This window comes from Microcaecilia unicolor, chromosome 3 (assembly GCF_901765095.1).
Source record: "Microcaecilia unicolor chromosome 3, aMicUni1.1, whole genome shotgun sequence".
NCBI lineage: Eukaryota > Metazoa > Chordata > Amphibia > Gymnophiona > Siphonopidae > Microcaecilia > Microcaecilia unicolor.
In genome coordinates, this window is record NC_044033.1 from 130,545,176 (window position 1) to 130,569,817 (window position 24,642).

General features: G+C 41.0%; 1 protein-coding gene across 3 annotated transcripts in view; it reads left to right on the forward strand.

The window, feature by feature from the left end:
* Nucleotides 1–320: 320 nt before the first annotated feature.
* MEIS1 (Meis homeobox 1) overlaps nucleotides 321–24,642 on the forward strand; it is a 385,764-nt gene continuing 361,442 nt past the window's right edge. For all 3 annotated transcript variants that reach the window (XM_030196365.1, XM_030196366.1, XM_030196367.1), the window contains exons 1-6: nucleotides 321–976; nucleotides 2,633–2,859; nucleotides 4,450–4,591; nucleotides 4,982–5,032; nucleotides 5,713–5,763; nucleotides 6,964–7,110. In XM_030196365.1, the coding sequence (XP_030052225.1) occupies nucleotides 965–976; nucleotides 2,633–2,859; nucleotides 4,450–4,591; nucleotides 4,982–5,032; nucleotides 5,713–5,763; nucleotides 6,964–7,110 (630 nt within the window). In that variant the 5' untranslated portion in view covers nucleotides 321–964. The remainder of the gene's footprint in view (nucleotides 977–2,632; nucleotides 2,860–4,449; nucleotides 4,592–4,981; nucleotides 5,033–5,712; nucleotides 5,764–6,963; nucleotides 7,111–24,642) is intronic.

A 24,642-nucleotide genomic window follows, 5' to 3' on the forward strand; every position in this document is an offset into this window, starting at 1 on the left:
CGAGATCGTGCTCTTCCAACAGTTAAGTACTAGCTGTCTCTTGTGAACTGACACGAGTGGGCAGCCTTTAGCACATTTCTCCCTCCCGATTAAACCTAGCAATTGTGTCAGTCACACACTTCCAAGCTAGTTTCCAGCATTTGCTGATACAGTGTGTGTGTATGTGTGTTTTGCAACTGATGGCTTCCCTGGCTCCCTCGCTTTGCTTGCGCTTCTCCCCCCTTTGCCAGGAGCCACTTGCTGCAGCCCAGTGCATTGTGTAAGACGCGACCTGTTATGGCCACCACTACTTCCGGGTTCCAGCATTCTGGTCCAAATCCACATCTCCGCCTGTGCAACACACACTTTCACACGCACGGGGACTGGAAGCAAGCAGCATCGATCGTGGCTCCTTTAAGGCAAACTAAGACAGACATTTCTGAACCCTCCTCCTCCTCCAAATCTCCAGTAGAGCAGTGGCAAAGGGGAAAAAGAATTACAAGCAAACTGCTTTAAAAATTAGGACTGCCGGAGGAAAGCGAGCGCTAGATCCTTCTGCATGTTGAATGTGAACATTTGAGGCGTTTTGACCAGTGGAAGCACACAGCGGATCATCATTCATTCACCACCTTGACAACCTCGTCTTTGATTGACAGTTGGAGTGGCAAAAAGCCATGAGACTTGATAGTTTGGTTTGAGGGGCACTTTTTAACTGATTTGGGGAAAAGGAGATTGCTTTCTCCCTGTTGCTGTCCTGGAAACGAGAGGTTGTTTTTTTTTTTTAAACACTAATGCTGAATTATTTTTTATTTTTTTCTCTAAGCTCAAGACAGCTGAAGATTTGAGGGTTTGCTTACTTATTTGGAAACTTTAAGGGATTTTTTTTTTTTTCATTTTTGGGGGAGTTTGCTTGTTTGTTTCTTTCCACACTGGCCTAAAAGCGGATATATTAGAGGCTGAAGTAGGAAGGGAGAGAGGCAGGCCGATGGCGCAAAGGGTATGTATTAAAAAAAAAAACAAACAAAAAAAAACCTAGAAACACAAATGTAATGCAATATTTGGAGCGTGACTGACAGAGACGCCGCGAAAAGTCCTCCCCCCCCCCCCCCCCCATGTTTGGCCGAGCTTTTTAAAAAGGTGACGGTTTTGCTACATTTACTTGCAGAAGGAAACCAAGTTTAAATTAATAAACATATAAATATTGAAGTGCTTTTGTAACTGAAAAAGAAACTAGTTAATTCCATTATTGAATTACCAACATAATTAGTGAATTTTTTAATCATGTGTCCAGACGAATAAAAATGCTTAAAATATGAGCATTTTTAATGATGATCATATGCTTACTTTATTTATTCTGACAAAAGAAACAAACACCAGTATTACAGCAGGCATAACTTTTTTTTGTTAAACTTTGAAGCCTTTGTGCACCAACCATACTGGTTAAACTTCCTGCTAAAGTTTTTAACTTTCACCCTGATTTATTTAAATTTAAGTTTTTTCTACAAAAAAATACCTTATATCTCTACTCGCCTCAGTACCGGCTCTATAAATCATATTTATGTGAAATAATGTGAGACTTAACGTCAGCATAACTCACTGAGTGCTAAAAACAAAAAAAGAGTATATTAAGAAGCTGCAGAAAATAATTGGTGTATATAATTTGTAATAGAAAGCATGTTGACACTTTTCCATTACACATTCGGTCAAGCAAGTGTCACTGCTCTTCCAAACTATCTTGCTTTTTATGTGCTAGCACTAACAGCTAGAAACAATACACTTTTCGTGAAAAGCAGCTTAACTTGCAGACACTTTTAGCATGGAGAATACTTATGATATAATAACCCAGAACATTTTAAGGATGCATGTACGTGGGTTCCAACATTTACAAAAGTTATAGAGGTCATTTTTTTCTGAATAATCTTATATGCTTAGTATTTTTTCATAGCTGACGTTTTATCAATAAAGTGTCCAGACTTGAAAAAAAAAATGAACTGCTTCAGTTCTAGTTACAAATTGCAAACTTTGATTGAATTACTAATTGTTATATTTAGGAGGATAGTTTTTGTCTTTGTTGATCTATGTACACATATGTATTTGGGCGGACTAAAATGTTTTAAATAAATAAAATAAAAATATGTATATAGGAATATATGTGTGTGCACGCACACACACACACACACACACAACGCTCATGTCGAAGGCAGAAGAAATGAAGAACATGCACAAAGCAACATAAGTAATATGTTTAAAGTTCAAAGGCGTGCTTCTTTAAATGTTGACACAGAAGCATATTTTACAAGGTAAATTTTCAGTGGAATCCTTTGAGGGACCGGTTTCAGCCCCTTCTCTCAATTGTCAGAATTCTCTGCCTTGTACTTCCTCCTGGCAATGGGATGTTTTAAAGACTGTGCAAGCTGCCATACAGGGATGGCTGGAATGAGAACTCTTTTCGCCAGCCTGTTTTCACAGCGTAGTTGCCACAGTTGTTCAAGTTCCACAAAAAAAAAAAAAAAAAAACAACAACACCAACTCGCGCGCCCAGTAGGTAAATAATAAATGGAGCCTTGCCTTGCCTTACAGTTCCCCCGTGTATCCTTCTTCTTCTGTGACTTGTTTCCTTCCTGACCATGTTTTTCTCCTGTCTGTCATGCAGTACGACGATTTACCCCATTACGGTGGGATGGATGGAGTAGGCATCCCCACCACCATGTATGGGGATCCTCATGCGGCTAGGTCCATGCAGCCAGTCCACCATCTGAATCACGGTCCTCCGCTGCACTCTCATCAATACCCGCACACGGCCCACACCAACGCCATGCCCCCCAGCATGGGTTCCTCTGTCAATGACGCTTTAAAGAGAGATAAAGATTCCATTTATGGGTAGGTACAACTGGCATAAAGTTTATTAGCAAAGATGGGCTTGTTCTGACGGAGGGGGGAAACTAGTGTACTTCAGTATCTGCCTAGGTACAGAGAGTGCTATTGGGGTTGTATGCAAATTGCAGCTTTGTTTTCATCTGATCTTGGTCAGTATGTCTGCTATGCTTTTAAAAATATATGTTCAAATTAAACTTCAGAAGGGGTTTGTGGTGTGCAATATCAAAAGTTCGAGTCAAATGTTATTGTGCATTTTAATCTGCCTACACTTCTGAAGAGAGCAGTGGTGGACTATAGGGAAAATGGCCCTCAGTTCTTCACGACTTTTGGGTCATTCGGTATCTGCTTCTGCGGATACAAAACTGAGCATTTAAAGTTCGTGGATGAACTTAGCAATTAGACGTGTGAGTCCAAGGAAAGCATTTTCTTGATTTTTTTTGAGGACGTAAATTTTGCAGTACTTTAATATATAGACTTAAGAGCACTTTTGGTTCTAATTAACACTCTAGGAGTCCATTACCCAAAATAACCCTTAACGTTTAATATGGAAAACTTTTTTAAGTTTGCATGTTATTGAACGATTCTTTTAGAGTAATTTTGGGATTAAATTTGGGTAGCAGTTGTAGGCCTTGTCAGCGAGAACTGTATATTTCCTGGGTATTTTATCCATGAAGCTAATACCTGCCTAGTGCAGCCAACAAAGTCAAGAACCTGACTAAAGATGTTATTTTTTTTTATTGCCTGTGTTCCCTATTTCTTCTCATGTTTTGTATTTTGTAATATATTAATTACTGGGATATGTCATATTTAGGATGTTTGTTGAAACCTAGTGCTCTTTTACAAACTATATTACTTTTGAGAATATGTAAACGCAAGCTGAATTACCTAGATTTTAGTCTGAGGGAGGCAGAGAAAAGTTGGGGGGGGGGGGGGTCAACCCATGAACTACACTACTTGCTTTCAGTTTTAAAAATAAAACGTTGCTGATACACCTTACGTGGCGCTTTGCAAATACACTGTGCAAATTGATCTGAGCACCGTGCATATAGTTCTGATTAGTATGCAGAACTAGCGCAGAACAAACATACCTGTTAAAAAAACCCCACTTTTATTCTGTAAATTGTAAAAGCAAAGCTAACCCCGTGTATTAAGTTTGGGCAGAAGGCCCCTGGGTCACTATGATGTGATCGCAACCCACTAGGTCTGCCAGTGAGTTTATTGCTTTGGCCAATTCCAACAGATTTCTGATGTACAGTAAACCTGTCAATAACGATCAAGAGTCAGACAATCCGATTTTGGAAAATACTAAACTTTTGGCAAAAAAAATGCCCAGCTGATTCAAGATGGCTGCTGAAGCACTTCGGAGCTACATTTTTTTTTAAGCTCCTCTCTCACCAATAACTAGAAATAGTTCGCAGCTCTGCATTCCTTCAGCCAGTGCCTTGGACGTAGAAATAATCCCAGGGAAGAAGCCAAAAATAAGGGATATGTCCTTTTTTTTTTTCTCTCTAGCTGGTTGTTTGCTTTGGAGTGTGTTAGCGGAGCTGTATCTAACATTGTTTTCTTGTTTGTGACTGTTGTGTTTTCTTGCAGACACCCACTGTTCCCTCTCTTAGCACTGATTTTTGAGAAATGTGAATTAGCTACTTGTACACCCCGGGAGCCCGGGGTAGCGGGCGGTGATGTCTGTTCCTCAGAGTCTTTCAATGAAGATATAGCAGTGTTCGCCAAACAGGTCAGCCAAATGAAAGAAATGTAGGGAAGGAAAACCCTAACAGAAAGCAATCAATTTGGCAAATGTCAAAGAATCGTATTTTTAGGCATCGCTATATCTTTAAAACATTTAGGGTTAAGTTACATAGGTGCCTAATATATAGAATCCTTGGGTAATAAACAAACGTCTAGGTCTACTTATACGGCCACAGTTAGGTAAATGTAATAGTTAAGATTTGACGGCATTTTCTGCTTCAGGCAGTGTTCACATAACATATGAAATATTACTGAGCTAGCTTTCCAGATGAGGTTACCTGAGGACCCGTTAGTGTAATGGAACAAGAAACAGAATGCTTTTTTGTAACTCCCTCTTTCGAATTATTTTTTTTTCTTTTTTTTTTTCCGCCTTTAGATTCGAGCGGAAAAACCTCTATTTTCTTCGAATCCCGAACTGGATAACTTGGTAAGAGTTGGTAGAAATCCATACCTTCCTTATTTGTTGAAAACTTGGCAGCATATTGCTCTGTATAAAATAATTTTTTTTTTCTCCTTAGCCCTTGAAATTACAGTGTGGTAGTTTAGTGCATGGACAGCCACATAAGGGTATACACAGAACCTTTTTGGAAAAGGTTTTGTTTTTTTTTTGTTTTTTTTAATGCTGTTTTAAGACTTGTCTGCACTGCAGTAAATAGCGCCTGGGTTTATTTAAAGAGTTGTGAACATTTCACCTCTCTATCCCTTACATTGTTTTAGGCTGAACACGGTTGAAGAATATATATATATTAAAAAAAATCACATATACTAATTTAAAATCAGTGTCCCAAAGTTCCATAATATTATTACATAAGAACTGTTTTTTTTTTTTTCCTGTAGCCAGCTTCCCAAAAGTGGGGATGCTGATGATTGGCAATGTTTGTGATATGTATAATTTAATAGCGAGCTGTATTTCCTAAAGTTTGTTTTATTTTATTATTTATTTATTTATTTTTGCTAAATTTAAATTATTTTTTGCTAAAGTAGCAGGAATCAAACTACATTTTTCTTTACTATGTAAGAAAAAGTTATGGAGTGCTGTTAGAAAAGTTGTGAACGTTGCAAATCCTGAAGGAATGGTGAATGCTCATGGTATTTATGTATTTACAGATGATCCAAGCCATACAAGTATTAAGGTTTCATCTGTTGGAACTAGAAAAGGTAACTTTTTTTTTCTTACATTTCTCTGTTGCTGAGGCTGAGGGCGTCTGGTAAATTTGCATAAACGTCTTTCTTTCTGGTCCTATGCAATTAGTGTCAAGACCAATCTTGGCGTCCATTTCTCTTAGCAGTTTAATTACAATTTTAGCCTCTAGAATCGGGACCAAAAAAGCTCCAGCTTTTTACTGTAGCTTTGCTGAATTTGTATAAACACTTGCAATTCTCTGTACTTCAATTGATATTCTGAAAGGTTATTATTATTATTATTATTATTATTGTCATCCCAGAGACCGTGTGTGAGCAAAATTTGTACATACAGTTCTTTGGTCTTACTAAGATGAAAATCTATTTAAAATATTGGAGGTCACACTCAGGGCACCTATTGTCCTCTAAGGTTTTGAAGAAACAAAGCAGAGAGCTGCTCTGTGTGTTAGTTTCTTGTATCCGGACTGCACCTTCAAGCTAAGGATAGAGAGCCGGTGATAATTCAATTCTGGCGGTTGTCCTGCCTTTTAGCAATAAAAATGCATGTAGCTTGATGCGAAGTTTTAACTCTAACATCATATTGTAAGAACTTTACATATTCTTGCTAGAGGGCTGTGTGTTTTCCTTTTGGCTTCAAAATGAAAAATTTCGAGAAGTTTTGCCTGATCTGTCGTGATTTTATTTAGATATACTAATCTGGTTCTCAATTTTAAGACAAAATGACTTTCTGTACCAGCAAAATGCCTAAAAATAGTATGCAGTGAGGTTTAGGGGGTTGAAGACCTGGCTCTTTATTGTATTCTTGTACTACAGGCATTTTTTAAATCACCTCGATCCTCATACCACTCTGACTAGGATTTTGTGACGAAGTAACTGGACGGAATTAAATAGTTTACCTTAAATGTCACCCATACAGGTCAGCTTTCTAATGGCCACAGCCCCTGGAGCAGACGAATTTAACACGGGTGTTGAATATGTTGTAGCCAGTGAATCATCTTGTCACTGTCAATTTTCTGGGATATCTCTATTTTGCGAGAAAAGAAAGTTATTCCTAATTCCGGATGCGTCCGGCAGCCTCTGGAGGATAATTGTAGGATGCTTCCCCTATCTGCAACTTCTTTTTTTTTTTGTCACAAGGGGGTTGGATTGCACGTGTCAATTTCATTTATGTCCTTCTGATATTATTTTCATTTCTTCATTTGTGCTCTAATGTAGGTACACGAATTATGTGACAATTTCTGCCATCGGTATATTAGCTGTTTGAAGGGGAAAATGCCTATTGATTTGGTGATAGACGACAGAGAAGGCGGATCAAAATCAGACAGCGAAGACATAACCAGATCAGCAAACCTAACAGATCAGGTATGAAGATCTCTCCAGTCACGATGAAATTGGTATGCAGATCGCTTACCGGGTCACTACGCTTCCTTTTATTATTTGCATATGATTAAGCTCCTTTTAGATACATTTCCATCGAAATGAAAATTTTTGAATAATGTGGCTATTATTGCTTCATTAAGGCTTGCTCCCGGATTCGACCTGGCGAGATGAGCTTCTAAAAGCATTGCCTGCAAACTTGACCTCCTTCTTGTCGCGTTTAATTCTGCATTTCTTTAACTTATCCTTTATTTTCCATACCTTTAAATTAAGAAGGGGAAGGGGGAGGGGGAAGAGGAGGTGGTGGGGGGTTAGACAGGCACTTGCTTCCTGTCAGGACTAGTTTTGGATTGCTTGCGGGGAAATAAATGTGGCCTTGTAAAAAAAAAAATAATAATAATTGAATAAAATCCATGATAGGTGGTCTAGAAAAGATAGAGAGGGTATGAAATGAGGCAAATGCTGGGCTATTTTCTTCCTGCCTCTACGGTTCATTAGTCTGGCTTGTCAGTTTTCCTTGGCCGAACGCTTTTAGACCTCAGTGAGCACTGCTCTGAGCAGAGTCTGCATGCTGCTAGCGCCCTCTTTTATTTTAGTTTAGCAAAAACGAGGCAAGCTTTTTCCCTTACACTCACTGATCCTATAGTTTTGCCTGTTGTATTTTGGAAAGTCCAGTGCAGGGACTGTTCACTGTTCAGACGTCTGTGTTAAAGCTTGGAGGCGCCCTGGATGCCTGAACCTGCACCACAGGGCAAGGCTGGGGCGGAGGGGGGAGGGGCAGAGAGCCATTCCTTTGCATGTTCTCTTTCCCGGGTCTGGGGTGGGATTTGTCTTCTTGTTTCTACTGTTTCCAATGTTTAAGAAAAGTCAAATTCACATTCAAGCGTAATTAAATAGGTCAGTTCAGGGCGTTCAAACGCGGAGTTATTAAAGCAGTTGATGCCGTCTTTTGTTTTACAGAGGTAAAAGGAAAGCGAAGCTTGGATTCATGCATTTTTTTATGTTTGGTTTTTTTTCTATTTTGGCACGTATATCCATACTTAAGAGTAATCAGACTGACTTTAGAGGCTTCCTTTTGTGAAAGCAAAGCGCAGTCAAGCAAACAGGATTTTCCTTTAGAGCTTTTACCATGATCGAGAGCATAGTCGAGCAGTAGCGATTTCATAGATAACTTCAGTAAAGGCCGGGGCATTATTACATTTCAGCCCCAAATAAAGCAAAGTTTTCGCATGGGCTGCAAAAGAAGCCCCTTATCCCCGAGCTTTTGGACTATGATTTTAACCGTGTATTTATGTAGCAGGTTTTCAGGGGTTCTACTTTCTCGAAACAATATATATTTTTTAAATAATAGTTTAAAAATGAAAAAAAAAAGTCTGTATTTGTTTAAATTGTGCAACACAACCTTATAACGTTAGGAACTAGGGAGCTGTTAAATGCAGGTTCAGATGAGAGCTGCCGTTGAACAAAAATTGTAATCCAACAAGTCTAACTAGAAAATGGGTTTCTAAAAGCTCTGGAGTGCTGGGTACATAAAGCTATTTGAGCAAATTACAAGAATCGCTCAGGGGCACGAATGAAATCAACACTTTAATTGCCTCCAAAATGAAGATTTATACCCCATTTTCCAAACGAGTCATTATTTTATTGAATTGAAAGCTGAAGAACAAAAGTTATAGAGTTTTCTTGTAAATATTGGGGGTGGATATTATAAATTCGGGGCGATCTAGCCAAGGAAGTCGTCGGCTGATTTATATTTTCTTCCATATGTGACTTGAAATGACTTCAGCTCAGGGGATCTCAGTCCAGACAGCAATTGATTTCCAAATGCACTTCTTTCCAAGTTTTGTTTCATTGTTCTTTGGCCTGGTGCGAGACTATGTAATATATCATGCCTTTACCCCATTTCATTGTGTCCCGTTAGGCACAAACGCTAAATTGGGCTTGGAAAAATATATATGCGAGTTTTGAATACGCAGATTAGTATTTTTCTGTTCACTATATCGGTGCATGATCTAGTCGCCAATTTTTTTTCTCACCTGATGCGTAATTTTTAAAATTAATTTAAAATAATACTTGAATTGGTAATGCGCGTCCAGCGATATATGTTTTGGCTGGTGTCTTAGTACTCGTATATATTATGAAAATAATGCGTGCAGGGGCCCCTCCGTGGGTTGAGAGCAGAGCCTGTAATGTGGCGCTACCAGTCTGAAACCGTGTTGCTGTAGGTGTTTGTGCGAGCTGGAGAGCCTATTTATCTAATTAACTCCTTTGTCTCGCCAGTTGTGTTTTTTTTTTTTTTTCCGGCCGAGCAGCTTCGGTAAGGAAGCGCGCCTGCCAGCGAAACTGTCTGTGCCTTGGGTTTTCGCTTCTGGGCCTGGTTTTCCGCAGTTTCCTGCTTAGCTAGACCGGTTTCCAGGGACTGCGGGGGCGCGCTCGCTCCGCGGTCTTAGGGCCGTGACGTTCCTCGGGCTAGCAGCGCCGGTGCGCAGGTAGATTGGTCTCGCGCCTACTCTTCACTTACCCGAGCCGTCGCTCGCGTTTACTCCTAAGGAGCTGATTGGGGGGGAGGGGGTCACGGTCACCTGCCCTTTGCCTTGCGTTCCAAAGCTTGCACGAGGAGCTTCTTCTCAGCAACAGCTGCGCCAGCGAGCGAGCTCGTGGGAACCGCGCTTTCCTCTCTCGCGCCGGTGTGAGAAGGCCTATGTTAAAAAAACAAAACAAAACAACAACAACCCTATTTAATGGAGTGTTTCGACTCTTAAAATGTACGAGTGAAATACCCAAGAACCAAAAGAAAAGAGCGTATTCACGGACAGGCCTAAAATTCCTTATCTGCATGAATGGCGGTGTAGTCGACGATTACGGCTGAGTTTTTACACAGCTCAGAATAGTGCAGAATAGAGGTCAGTCAGTGAGTCGTGAATATCAGTTTCAGGTATGCTTGCTAATTAGGGCCCCGCGAGTTTGTGCTTTTTGCCTTTCTTTGAATTCAGCGGAAGATTGATCAGGCACGATGAGTACTGTGAAACGCTTGCATTGCCTCCAAAAACTGTTGTGGCTTTCCCTTATCAACTGACAGTGTAAAACCTTTCTCTATACCCTATTTTATAGCTTGGTAGGAAAGCTCCGGATTTATTAAAATGATCATGTTGTGTTAAAATGGTGAATGAATGAAATGCTTGTCAACAAATGTGAGCTTTGTTTCAGATATTAGTAAAAATATTTCAGGTGCAAGTATATTGAAAGAGATATTGCCATATACTACATAAATTGCAGGTTATTTTAGGAGATGTAATCCGCATAAAACTGCAAGGTATAGCAGAATATGAAAACGATTGTCAAAGTAAATACATGACATTACGTAAGTTTGTATCAGTTTTGTTTTTATGAATTGTAGGTTACAGTAACAGGGGTAATAATAGTAGGAAGATGCTTTTTGGCAGATAGTTTTCATTTTCTTGAAGCAGTGTTGGTACTACACTGATGTACATAGAGGGCCCATGTTTCTGACCAGTGTCTTCATGCTGTACATGCTGTACTTTGGCCTTGATGGCAGTGGTATCATCACTGAACTTTTTCACTTTTGAGATGCTACTTTTGTTCCAATCCTATTCTTTGTAAATATGTTAGAAGGAAATATGTCATTAGACTGCTTTCATGATTAAATGATCAAGTGATGACTACTTGTCGCCATAGTGGATAATGAGAATGCGCTGTTCAAGGCTGTTTGCTAGATTTAAGTTAGCTGTATGCAGGTTTTAATATTTCTGCCTTAGTATTAGAAAAAGAGGGTGTTGCATTGTTTCTAAAGATTGATTTCACAAATGGAAGTGTAATGACATACAGTTGAGTTGTGTGATTAAAAAGCACAAGGACATATTAAGTTTCTTTAACAACAGTCTTAATCAAAATTTCTTATACTTTCTTATGCCATTTATCAAAAAACAAAATCCTTTGGTCTGATGGAGTGTGAGAATCTGGTAATAAGTCTCCAGATTTAGTCCAATAGAATTATGTATGGTTTTGCAAAGTGAAGCCCTCAGTCCTGATCATTGCTCAGTGTTTTGGCTAACTTTATGGGTCTTTAAATGACTTACAGATATCCTAGACAAGGGGTCACTCCAGAATCTGCAGATTTAATTTTATCTGGCTTTATTACATCGTTATAGTTAAAAGCAGGAATACTGTTCGAGGTTGGACTCAGTGATATCACCTGTCCTTAGTTTTATTTTTTTTTTTTATTTAAGTAGGATGGAGAACTATTTAACTTTTAAAATATGTGCGCATTTAAAAAGTTAGATGTTTGCTTAACACTAAAGAATTAAAACAGCTGTTCGTAGACAAATTATGTGTGACTTCATATTGTAAAGCAAAATATTCTGTAGTTATGCAGAAAAACATTCAATTTTATAGGTAATCTAAAACCCATATCTGTAAGACACCTTTCCACCCAGGTACACTGAACTGTATGCAGCTTCTAGAAAAAGTTGTTGTAACACCTTAGAGTAATGATGTGATTCTCTCCAATCAGCAGTTCTTGAATTTGGTACATTATAGTAGGTATGTAGAAAAAAATAACAGTAATAAAATATAAAGTAAGAATGCAATTAAAATATTTGGACAGCATGCCATATTTCATTGGGGCAGCAACATTTTATAGTATAAAATTAACATGCTGAACAAGTGTAAAAATGCTAACATATGAAAAAATAACCATTTAATCATCAAGCACATGCCAAATAAGTATACAGAGACATTTCAAGTAGAATCGGCAAACAGCCAAATTCCTATAGGGACCAGCAGGGAAATGATAGAAAGAAAAAGAACATGAAATGCAACTTCCTGCAAGAAGGGCTATAACTCAACATTATTTGACTTAAACGTCAGTGAATTTGTTGAAGGATAGTAAACTGATAGGTGTTCACAGTCATTTTTGTTGCATAGTCTTTATATTTTGAAGCACTAGGTTTTCTGAGCTTTATAGTTCATGTAATCTGGTGTGTTTTCAACAAAGTAACATTTGATCATAAATGGAAGTACTTTGCTAAACATTGTCTTCACAGTGTTGCATTGCTTTACCAAAGGATTAAACAGTTACAATTTTAACCTTTTTGTTTCCTTTAGCAGAACAGAATACTTGATAGAAACTATTTTACACACCAGGAAATGCTGTGTTAGGAACAGCATCTTTTCTAGGTGTAGTATCCTAGGCTGTATTATAACTGTCATGCTGTTGGTAATTTTCTGAAAAATAGAATTATAAGCATATGCAATATCTTTTATATGTTTTCTTACCTTGTTGCAGATAGCAAGAAACCATACATTGTACCTACCAGAGTTAGGAGGCCCATAAAAATGAAGTGCATAAATATATCCCTATCTTAGTCTACTTGTAAAGATGCATTTACTTTAACCCTGTCTTTACTGTTTGCCTTCTGGCAGTTAACAACTGCAAAGCCAAACCACCTGTAATAGTTAATGTGCGAAAAACACAATATCAACATTCATGCTGAATGATTAATATATTTTAGACATACATCCAGTGTAAAATGCACAGTAAATTAGAATTATCCATCATGGTGTCGGAACAGCTTTTTCTGTACACAGTTTTCATGAAACATAGCATTCATCTTTAATCAGAGTGTCCTTGCTACATATGCAATTAGCAGAAATTAATCTTTTTTAAAAGTGTGCTCTGAAGCATAATGACATTAAATATACACCCAGTTTCTCTAAGGAAAACTGGTTATACACAGTTACTAATTGCCTTGCCAAATAGTTCTATAAAGTTTTTAAAATCTTGTAAAAATTCATGAAGACTGTTTCACTTTATTGAACCTATATGTTGTTTTATGCTTGTTTAGTAGTTATGCTTCTTGACATATAATACAAATTGTTCCATATTTTTCTTTAAATATATTGCCTCTAACTATGTAGCATATGCACATATAAAAAAGAAAATAGTTGGCTAATCAAAAACATATTTCTGTAGATATTATACATCATTTTAAACTGTGGCATTAGTGAGCTGCATTTCTCACAAAAGAACATATTGTTTTAGTTTTGTTTTAATGTTTTGCCTATCTTAAAACAATTAATATCTTATCAACTGCATGACAGTAATATGTGTGTAAATTCAACCAAAAAAGTGAATTTAGCTAAAATATGGTACATAAGCACATAAGCACCGCCATACTGGGAAAAGACCAAGGGTCCATCAAGCCCAGCATCCTGTCTCTGACAGTGGCCAATCCAGGATTGAAGAACCTGGCAACCCCCCCCCCCCCACACAAAAAAAATAATGTTCAATGGACTTTTCTTTCAGGAATCTGTCCAACCCCCCCCCCCCCCCTTAAACTCCATAAGGCCAGCTGCTGCCACCACATTCTCCAGCAATGAGTTCCAGAGTCCAACTACACGCTGAATAAAGAAAAACTTTTTCCTATTTGTTTTAAATCTACCATATTCTAGCTTCATCTTGTGTCCCCTGGTTCTATTATTGTTTGAAAGTGTAAACAAACGCTTCACATCTGTCCGCTGTACTCCGCTCATTATCTTGTAGACTTCTACCATATCACCCCTCAACTGCCTTTTCTCCAAGCTGAAGAGCCCTAACCTTCTCAGCCTTTCCTCATTGGGAAGTCGTTCCATCCCTTTTATCATTTTCGTCACCCTTCTCCAATTCCTTTATATCTTTTTTGAGAAGCGGCGACCAGGCTTGGACACAATATTCGAAGTGTGGTCGCACCATGGAGCGATACAACGGCATTATAACTAAAGTGCAGCAAGCAGTTACTGTGTGAATTAGTGTGCGCTGTTAGTTCTAATACTACTACTGCTGCTTATCATTTCTATAGCACTACTAGATGTACACACCGCTGTAGTGCATGTTATTTTATGCAGTAACTGCATATCGTTGTATGTGGTGGGAAATGGGTGGCTTGTGGATGTGGATTGTGTTTTGCAGTTAACTTACAGTGTGCTGTCACTGGCGGTAAGTGCATCTGCAGCTATTGATGTTAATGTGCAGTAAGGTCTTTCATCTACAGTAACTATGTGGACAGATACTGCAGAGGCTTTGCAGTTACTACACAGTAATTTGAGCACTTATAGTGCGGTGACTGCCAAGACTCATGGCACTCTAGTAAAAAGGGGCCCTTATATGTACTTTATACTTGGGACCATTATCAATGTGTATGTGAACAAAACATGGTGGAATACAGCATGAGCGCTGATGTTGTACTTAATTCAAAATAAAGGGCCTTTTAATAAGGCGTGCTGAAAAATGTCCTGCACTAGTGTATGCGTGTGTTTTGGACATACGCAGGTCCATTTTTTTTGTGGGGTAGGGGTGGGGAAATGGACATGCAGCAAAATTAAAACCAGCATGCATCCATTTTCAGCCTGAGACCTTACCACCACCCATTGACTTAGCGATAAAGTCTCATGCGTTAACCGGGAGGTAGGCACGCGGTAGACAGGCAGTAGTTCCAATTTGATGCGCATTGGACATGTGTAGGTGCCTATCAGCCTTATTTTTGAAAGTGATGGGCGCCCAGATTTCGACCAAAATCGGGAGATAGGCGCCCATCTCGCAAAGGCGCCCAAATCGGTATAATTGAAAGCCGATTTTGGGCATCTTCAACTGCAATCTGTCGTGGAAACGGGCAAAGTTGACGGGGGCGTGTAGGAGGCGTGGTGAAGGCAGGACTGGGGTGTGTTTATCGGCCAAGGAGAGATGGGCGCCTTTGGCCGATAATGGAAAAAAGAAAGGCGTTTTTAGCTTGAATTTGGGTCATTTTTATTGGACCCTTTTTTTTCACGAACAAGTCCCAAAAAAGTGCCCTAAATGACCACATGACCACCGAAGGGAATTGGGGATGATCACCCCTGACTCCCCCAGTGGTCACTAACCCCCTCCCAGCATTAAAAAAAACAACTTTAACAACTTTTTTTTCCAGCCTGTATGCCAGCCTCAAATGCCATACCCAGCTCCATCACAGCAGTATGCAGGTCCCTGGAGCAATTGTTAGTGGGTGCAGTGGACTTCACCCAGGTGGACCCAGGCCCACCCCCCCCCCACCTGTTACACTTGTGGTGGTAAATGGGAGCCCTCCAAACTGCTCCCAAAACCCACTAGGTGCCCCCCTTCAGCCATAAGTGCTATGGTAATGGTGTAGAGTTGTGGACAGTGGGTTTTTTTTTTGGGGGGGGGGGGTTGAGGGGCTCAGCACCCAAGGGATGGGAGCTATGGACTTGGGAGGTATTTAAATTTGTTTCTAATTGTTACAAGTGCCCCCTAGGGTGCCCGGTTGGTGTCCTGGCATGTGAGGGAGACCAGTGCACTATGAATCCTGGCCCCTCCCATGACCCAATGCCTTGGATTTGTTCGTTTTTGAGCTGGGTGCCTTCGGTTTCCATTATCGCAGAAAAACGAAACCGCCCAGCTCAAATCTGCACAAATCCGATGCATTTGCCGGGCACAAACCGTATTATCGAAAAAAAAAGATGGGCGCCCATTTTTTTTTTTTGAAAATACAGTCTGTCCTGCCCCCTCACGTACCCATTTGCGGGCATGGATGCCCATGGAGATGGGCGTTCGCGTTCGATTATGCCCCTCCACGTGCCTTAGTAAAAGGACCCCACAGTGTTGAAGGAACTCAAAAATCTATATGTCCATACAGCTGTTGGAGAATGGAAAAATGTATATTCAGTTAACGTTTTGGGGATTTTTTACAATACAAAATTTTAGTACAACTTGTTGAAAACTTTTGCAGGAACTTTTTCTTTTCATATTGTGGTCATCAGTAGCACGTATTCTGTGTGGTTTTGTTTGTGTAGAATCAGCCTAACTATACTTCTCCCACAATGACTGGACAGCTTTCGTTGTGGTTCTGTCATATTACAAGTTGGTTTTCATTTTCACTGGGCACCACTATATATGTTTATGTGGTCAGCAGAAGGCATTCATCTTCCTGTCAGGATGGTGTCTCATGAGGATTATGGAACATTTAGGATGGTGAAACAAAGTTGAGCCGTTCTCTGTTTCAGGATCCTCAGGAAGCAGCACTTGTACAAGACGACATGCTGCCTAGGAGCTAAATACATTTGTCAGATAATGGAAAATTGTGAATAAATAAGAAAATCTAAATAACACCTTTTATAAAAGCACACAAAAGAAAGCCAAAAAGGGATATTTTGATTAATTACATGATGATGATAATGGTAAATTTTAAACTGTATTAGACCTGAGTTTTGCCAAATGAGAAAATTTGTAAACTACAGTAGTGTGACTTTCTGAATTAAGCACTGGATTAGTAACCATCTTACTAAGCAAAGTAGTGTGGGATTTTAAGATACAGAGAAAGCCGACCAGTAACTTTATAATAGCACATAAAAGAATTAAAAGGATATTGCTTATGCTTATATTTGTCTATTATATCTCTGTTTAACATATTACATACACCCCATCCCACTTGGTGTTACATACATCCATACAAAAGCTAGCCGATCACTTTTTAACAAATGAAGACACTTCCAGTATGCAAATCAGTTTGAAACCCATATCTGTGTAGAACTGTGGAATACTCAATAAACATGAATGTGGAGCATGAACAAAGAAGCAGATAAAGCTGCATTACTCAAACTTTTGGGCCTTTTTACCAAACAGCGGTAAAAAGTAGCCTTAGAGGTGTATTTTCAAAGCACTTGGACTTACAAAGGTCCACAGTAACCTATGGAACTTTGTAAGTCTAAGTGCTTTGAAAATAAGCCCCTTAGTGCACCATTACATGAGTCATTCCTGCAGCTAAGGCCATTTTTACTGCTGGGATAAAATGGCCAAGTTTCTTATTTTTAGTATTAATGGCCATATGCTAATTTTCCCATTAGCTCGTGGCAATTAGCATGTGAGCCACTACCACCTCCCATTTTGTAGGCAGTAAGGGTTCACATGCTAAACTTGAACTAATTGGTTAGTGCACGTCAATACCCACATGCTAACCAATTACTGCAAAACACACACACACGCTTTGCCCCCCAGACCCAGCTCCAGCACTAAAAAAATAAATGTTATTTTTTAATGTGTGGGTAGCGCATGCACATCCAGTAAACTGTGCGGTAAGCCATTTTTTTCTTGTGGTAAGCATGTGTTAGTGCTTACCACAACTTTGTAAAAGTGCCCTTTACCTCTCGTTGAAACACTGCAGCAGCAAGCCTAGTCTCAAGAAGCCACATTCTCATATTTTCTTCCTTTTTAACTTTAAAAGGGAGTTTCTTAACTTTCATGTGGTTTTGTGATTTGTTTAAATTTCTGTTGTGTTAAAGGACTGTAAGCCACATGTGACTTTCAAGTCATAGATCTGCTGTCATTGACATCCAACATTTCATGGGTTAGAAAAGAATATAGCATCAGAGGAAGGGGTCCATCAAAAAGTAATAGGCATAAAGATCAGGTGTGTATGTAAGCTCATTGCCCCAACACTCCCTATCCCCTGGGATTAAATCACCTCTCAGGCTCACACAGAATATGCACATATCTTTCCCACAAGATAAGAACATATGAACGTAAGAATAGCTATACTGGGCCAGACCAATGATTCATCTAGTCTAGTATCCTGCTTTCAGCAGTGGCCAATCCAGGTCACAAGTACCTGGCAAAATCCCAAACAATAGCAACATTCTATGCTAGGAATCCCAGACAAGCTGTGACTGCTTTCATGTCTGTCTGAATAGCAGACTATGGACTTTTCCTCCAGGAACTTATCCAGATTTGCTAATTGCTGCCACCACATCCTCTGGCAGTGTGTTACAGAGCTTAACTATTCATTGAGTGAAAAACTATTTCCTCCTATTCATTTTAAAAGTATTATCAAGTACCGTATTTTTCGGACTATAAGACACACTTTTTTCCCCCAAAATTTGGGAGGAAAATGGGGGGTGCGTCTTATAGTCTGAAGGTAAAGTTTTTGGACCGCCGTCCCGTACTTACACGATTCCATGTTCCCTGGTGGTCTAGTGACATCGGGGCAGGAAAGAGCCCCCTCTTTCCTGCCCATCGCGCTGCTCTCCGTGCTCCTCACTGCTTTCTGACGGTCTCGGCGAGATTCAAAATGGCCGCACGATCCAATAAGAACCCAGTTCAGCCCTAGCGAGACTCAGTATTCTCACCTTTAGCAGGTGAAAGATGTGGTGAGCCCTTCAGTCTCTTTTATTCTGGCTTTTCTGTTGTTTAATAGAACAGGTGTTTCTTTCTTACTTTATCTGCGCACGCTGGGATATTTATTCTATCCCCAAGCCTTCCTTGGGCAGTGCTCCAGTGACAATAATTATAAGACTGGCCTTCACCCCTTCGAGGGAAGGGTTCTGCAGTGCTGGTGCTGCAGTGCCAGAGGGAACAGCCACGTTGTTTCTTGGAGAGTGCATTTGCAACTGCTTTCAATTCAGAACAGAGGCGGTACAGCGAGTAAAAAAAAAAAACGACCAACACAGCGCTGCTTGCCTTTATTCTCCCTGTTCTGATTTAGGCTGGCTGTTTCTCCTTGGTGTTGGCAGGTTGGGACCGCTTGTTCAGCTTGTGATGGTGGAGAAACTCCACAGATGTGCCATTTGTCAGAGGCGTGGGTTGTCCACAGGTGGTGTCTGTAAATTTTGTACCACTTCAGAGGCTGAGAACTGCGCAGAATTGGGAGTGCAAGGGCCGGGGTTATCCAGCTCCTAGAAGTCAGGGACGTGATTCCCGGTGCTTTCACTTGGGCAGAGTAACGCCCTTTCAGAGGTTTAGTTATTTCCAGCGTATGCAGCCCTTTTGTGGGGGATGGCAAGGAGGCAGGGACAGCACTTCCTCTTCCCAGGCTACCAGTCGTTCAGCGCAATGAAGGTGTTCAGGGCCATCCTCCAGTTCAGATTGGTGATCGTTTGACAGAGTTTTACTGGAGATGGGCCCAGATTACCTCGGAGCTATGGGTCCTCGATATTATTCGTGAAGTGGACTCTTTGGAATTCACTCAAGCACTGCTGGACACTTTTTTTAGAGTCACCCTGTTGATCTCGATTAAAGGGTTGGGCTGTCAAGGACGCTTTGGACAGGTTAGTGTCTTTGTGGGCAGTTCGCCTAGTTCTAGTTCTGGAGTGAGGCACCGGCAGATATTCTATTTATTTTGTGATTTCGAAAAAGGAAGGCTCTTACTGTCCCATCTTAGATTTAAAGAGAATCAACAGCCCTCTTCGGGTTTCTTCTTTCCACGTGGAAACTCTGAAGTCTGTGATTGTGTCAGCTCACTTGGTGGAATTCCTCATGGTGCTTGACTTGACAGAAGCCTAGTTCACTTGGGAGAATTCCTCATGATGCTTGACTTGCCGGCGAATCAGCTCTTCCTTTGCTTTGCAGTGTTGGGTCAGCATTTTCAGTTTTTTTGCAATACTGTTCGGCCTCACAACGGCTCCATGGACTTTTACCAAAGGGATGGTCATAGTGGTGGCTGCTCTTCGCAAGCAGGGCATTCTGGTTTACACGAAATCGTATCAGGAGAGTTGTCAAGTGACTGCTCAGGTGGTTCACTTCTTGGAATTACTTAGTTGGGTGATGAACCCACTCAAGAGCCATTTAGTGCCGTCACAGACTTTGGACTATCTGGAAGTAACTTTCAACACACTTTGTTTCTCTCAGTGTCACGTATTCTCAAGTTGCAGACTCAGGTTTGGAACCTCAGGGGTCAGAGAACCCCGTGTGCTTCGGATTATCTTCAGGCACTGGACTACTTTATGGAGATGGCCATAGATGTAGTCCAGTGGATAAGAGCTCACGTGCAGAGTCTCCAGCGGTCTCTGCTCTTCTAGTAGTCACCTCAGACAGACTCTCTCGGGGTCAGGTTGCCCTTGCCAGTGGCAGTGCATCAGGATCTCCATTGGTGGCTGTGATTGAGCAGTTTGTCCTCAGGACAGCCACTGGATTCATCTCGGTGGATGGAATTGACTACAGATGCCAGCCTCATGGACTGGGGAGCCATCTACATGGGCTGGCTGGTGCAGGGTGTGTAGTCCAAGGAGGAGGCAAGTGGCTCAATCAATCTGTTGGAGACCAGAGCGATTTGGTTGGTATTACAAGAATTTCAGCATCTCCTCGAGGACAAGGCAGTGCGTGTCTTTTCAGACAATGAGACAGCACTTGCATACATCAATCGACAAGGAGGTACGAAGAGTCTGCGACTGTCACAGGAGAAGGTTGTGCTTCTTTCATGGGCAGAGACCCACCTCGAGGATATGATGGCCTCGCATATTATGGGGGCCCTCAATGTGCAGGTGGATTTCCTCAATCGTCAGAACCTTTCCTCAATCGTCAGAACCTGGATCCAGAGGAATGGTCTCAGCTCATTGGCGTTCGAGGCGATAGTTTGCAAGTGGGGTCAACTGGTGATGGATTTGATGGCTACTCACCAGAATGCCAAGGTACCGCGCTTCTGCAGCTGCAGAAAGGAACGGAGGTCAGAGGGTTTGGACACGCCACTTCGTCCATGGCTGTCGGACATTCTGTACATGGCCTCTGGTGGGTTGCATCCTTCAAAGGAGAGAGAAGTACACAGCTCTGGTGATTCTGGTGGCTCCAGATTGACCGAGGCAACCATGATATGCAGATCTCTGGCATCTGCTAGTGGAACCCGAAATTTGTCATTCCAAGTTGGTAGGTCTTCTATCTCAAGGACCGATAGTCATGCTGAATCCGGCTCAATTTTTGTCTTAGGGCTTGGCTCTTGAGAGGGCGCATTTAAGAAAGTGTGGTTATTCAGCTGAAGTAATTGGTACCATGCTACGTTCTCACCACCGCTCTACTTCGTTGGCTTATGTTCGAGTTTGGAGGATATTCGAGACCTGGTGTGTGGAAGGGGAGTTTCTCCTTTAAAGACTTCCATGCCACAAGTTCTGGATTTCTTGTAGAATGGTTTGACAAGGGGCTGGCTTTGGCTTCGCTTAAGGTCCAACTAGTTGCATTGATGCCTTTTTGTGGGTATGTGAAGGGCAAGCACTTAAGTAATCATCCAAATGTGGTTCGGCTTCTGAGAGGAGTAAATGTCTTGTGCCTGCAGAGCGTCCATCATTTCCTTCATGGGATCTTAATCTGGTTCGGCGCTTATTCGTCCTCCCATTGAAGCATTGGCAATGATATTGATTAAAGACCTTACTTTGAAGACTGTATTTTTAATCGCTATCTCATTGGCAAGGCATGTGTTGGAATTGTAGGTATTGTCTTGCAGAGCTCCTTTTTTGGAAATTTTGGCAGATCATCTGGTTTTGAGGCCAGTTCGCTTCTTTCTGCCAAAGATTTTGACCAGCTTTCATCTCAATCAGTCTCTGGTCCTTCCAACTCTGGGGACTTCCAGGGGTTCGGTGGAACAGAGATCTTTACGTAAGCTAGATGTAAAAAAAATGCTGAAAGAATATGTGCATCAGACAGAGGAGTTTCTGCGGTCGGACCATCTCTTTGTTTTACTTGGGGGTGGTCACAGAGGTTTTGGGCACCTCATGGAATCCTGGAGTCCAGCCTCTAGCTATCACCTTAAACAGTGACATGGAGGGGCATAATCGAAAGGGACGCCCAAGTTTTGCTGAGGACGTCCTCGCAAAACATCCCGGTGGAGGGGCGGGGAAACCCGTATTATCGAAACAAGATGGACGTCCATCTTTTGTTTCGATAATACAGTCGGGGACACCCAAATTATGACATTTAGGTCATCCTTAGAGATGGTCATCCCTAGACTTGGTCGTTTCTGATTTTTGACGTAATGGAAACCAAGGACGCCCATCTCTGAAACAAAAAAATGCAAGCCCTTTGGTCGTGGGAGGAGTCAGCATTCGTAGTGCACTGGCCCCCTCTGACATGCCAGGACACCAACCGGGCACCCTAGGGAGCACTGCAGTGGACTTCATAAATTGCTCCCAGGGACATAGCTCCCTTACCTTGTGTGCTGAGCGCCCAAAACCCACTACCCACAACTGTACACCACTACCATAGCCCTTACGGGTGAAGAGGGCACCTAGATGTGGGTACAGTGGGTTTGTGGTGGGTTTTGGAGGGCTCACATTTACCACCACAAGTGCAACAGGTGGGGGGGGGGGGGGCCTTGGTCTGCCTGCCTGAAGTGCACTGCACCCACTAAAACTGCTCCAGGGACCTGCATACTGCTGTGATGGACCTGAGTATGACATCTGAGGCTGGCAATCAATATTTTTAAAGATGCTTTTTGAGGGTGGGAGGAGGTTAGTGACCACTGGGGGGGAGTAAGGGGAGGTGATCCCCGATGCTCTCCGGTGGTCATCTGGTCATTTCGGCCACCTTTTTTTGACTTGGTTGTAAGAAAAACAGGACCAGGTAAAGTCATCGACGTGCTCGTCAGGGATACCCTTTTTATCCCATTATGGGTTGAGGATGTCCATGCGTTAGGCATGCCCAAGTCCCGCCTTCGCTACGCCTCCGACACTCTCCTGTGAACTTTGGTCATCCCTGCGACGGAAAGCAGTTGGGTCGCCCAAAATCGGCTTTCGATTATGCCGATTTGGGTGACCCTGGGAGAAGGACGCCCATCTTACGATTTGTGTTGAAAGATGGGCATCCTTCTCATTTGAAAATAAGCCTGCAAGTCTCTCCCACCCTGAGGCTGTGAGTGCTGCCTCTTCAGAATCCCCACAAAAAGCTCAATTCGGGAACTGAATCAGGGAGCATGGGATTAAACTGAACAACCACTGAGCCAAAGGGCTTGTGATTAAATTAATATTAATTTATGGATGAGTAGAATTCTGCAAAGTCAGATTGTAGTTAAATTCATATGAGCTCTCTAGTGTAGACTTTATAATCTGATTATCAGTCACTATACTGATTTATACATTTCTTAGTAATCACCATATATGATCACTCAGCAAACATATAATAAATCTTTTTATTTCTTCTAGTTCAAACTAGTTAACTAGATAAGCAGAAATGTTATTATTTGTGTAGTTCTACCAGGTATATGCAGCACTTTACATAAGAATATAAAAAGTAGTTCCCCTCTTGAGGTTATTACCTAATGGGGCTATGCATAGAAAAAGTTGGTTTGGGGTCATTTTCAGGTTTTTTGGTTTCAGAAATTAGCAGTTGTAAAGTTTAGGGGCTCTTTTACTTAGCTGTGCTAAAACGTGGCCAGTGCTATCCCTAACGTGGGTCTTTCCCATGTGTTGAGGCCACTTTTACTGTGGCGGTAAAATGGCCTCATTTTCCATTATTCCCATTAAAGGCCACATGCTAATTTCCCCATTAGTGCTTGAGCACTTACCAACACCTATTTTCTAGGTGGTAAGGGGTCACACGCTGATTCTGCATTAATCAATTGGTATGTGGCGATGTAGCTGCACTAACTGATTAGCACAGTATATGCCTGCTTTCGACCCCCAAACACGCCCCCAGTGCTAAAAAATAAGTTCTATTTTTTACATTGTGGATAGTGCACGCCAGTGCCAAAACTACAGTGAGATGTCTGAGCATGCCCCCGTGGTACTGCTTTTTAACCTGGAGTAAGCACACATTAGTGCTTACTGCAGCTTAATAAAATGACCCCCTTAATGTGTAAAAATGTGTAATACGTGTAAATCAACTTTATGCACAATAATTCAGAGGGTTCGTGTATGTAAAGCCAACTTAGTGTGTATTCTTGATCTTGAGTGCATAAAATTTTCCAAATTGAAACTAGAAGCTGAATGCACATCCCTACAATCTCAGACAAGAAGAGTGAACAAATGTTGACAGTGCATTGTTATGTTCCTATCCATAGCATTTACCATTTCATGGGAGTAAAATAGTAAATATGGTCTGGTCCATAAAGATAAATTAGAACTATAAATGTTTTCAAATGATGATACCTTGTATGGTACCTGATTGCAGGTGGTACACTAAAAAATGTAAATACATAAATGCATGGAGTCAGACATTTTGGCCGGAACTGCGAAAATATCTTCCAAGGAATATTTTAATCTTTATTAGTAATTTGAATATAATACAAACAAGAAATATCTTTATACTGCAAATAGATTTCAAACTGTAGCAAATAGCTCAAAGTAAAGCAAACCAGTACAATAAAGAAAAAAACAATTAAAATGTTGAAAATCTCTTATTTCCCCGAGTAAGAGGGGAACAAAACCACAGAAATTCTTACAAGCATATTGTCTCAAGAAATTAATTACAAAGAAAAGACTGACGTACAGATTTGAACATTATGCTCATCAAACCTAACCAACATATACACTCAAGATTATGTGGGAAGTCCTTCTCCAATTTGGATAGGAAACATCTAAAAAAATTTAAGTTGTCCTGGGCCATAGAATACATAGCACACATTCTGTAATTTTATTGAATATTTTGAAGGAAAACAGAGAAATATTCTTCACCCGCTTGAAGAACTCTAGAGCGAGAAATAGCTTCCGCCTTTCCTGAGTTTCTGCATACATCAAGAAAGCACTACATTTTTCTGATCCAGGAATAAAGCTGTATGA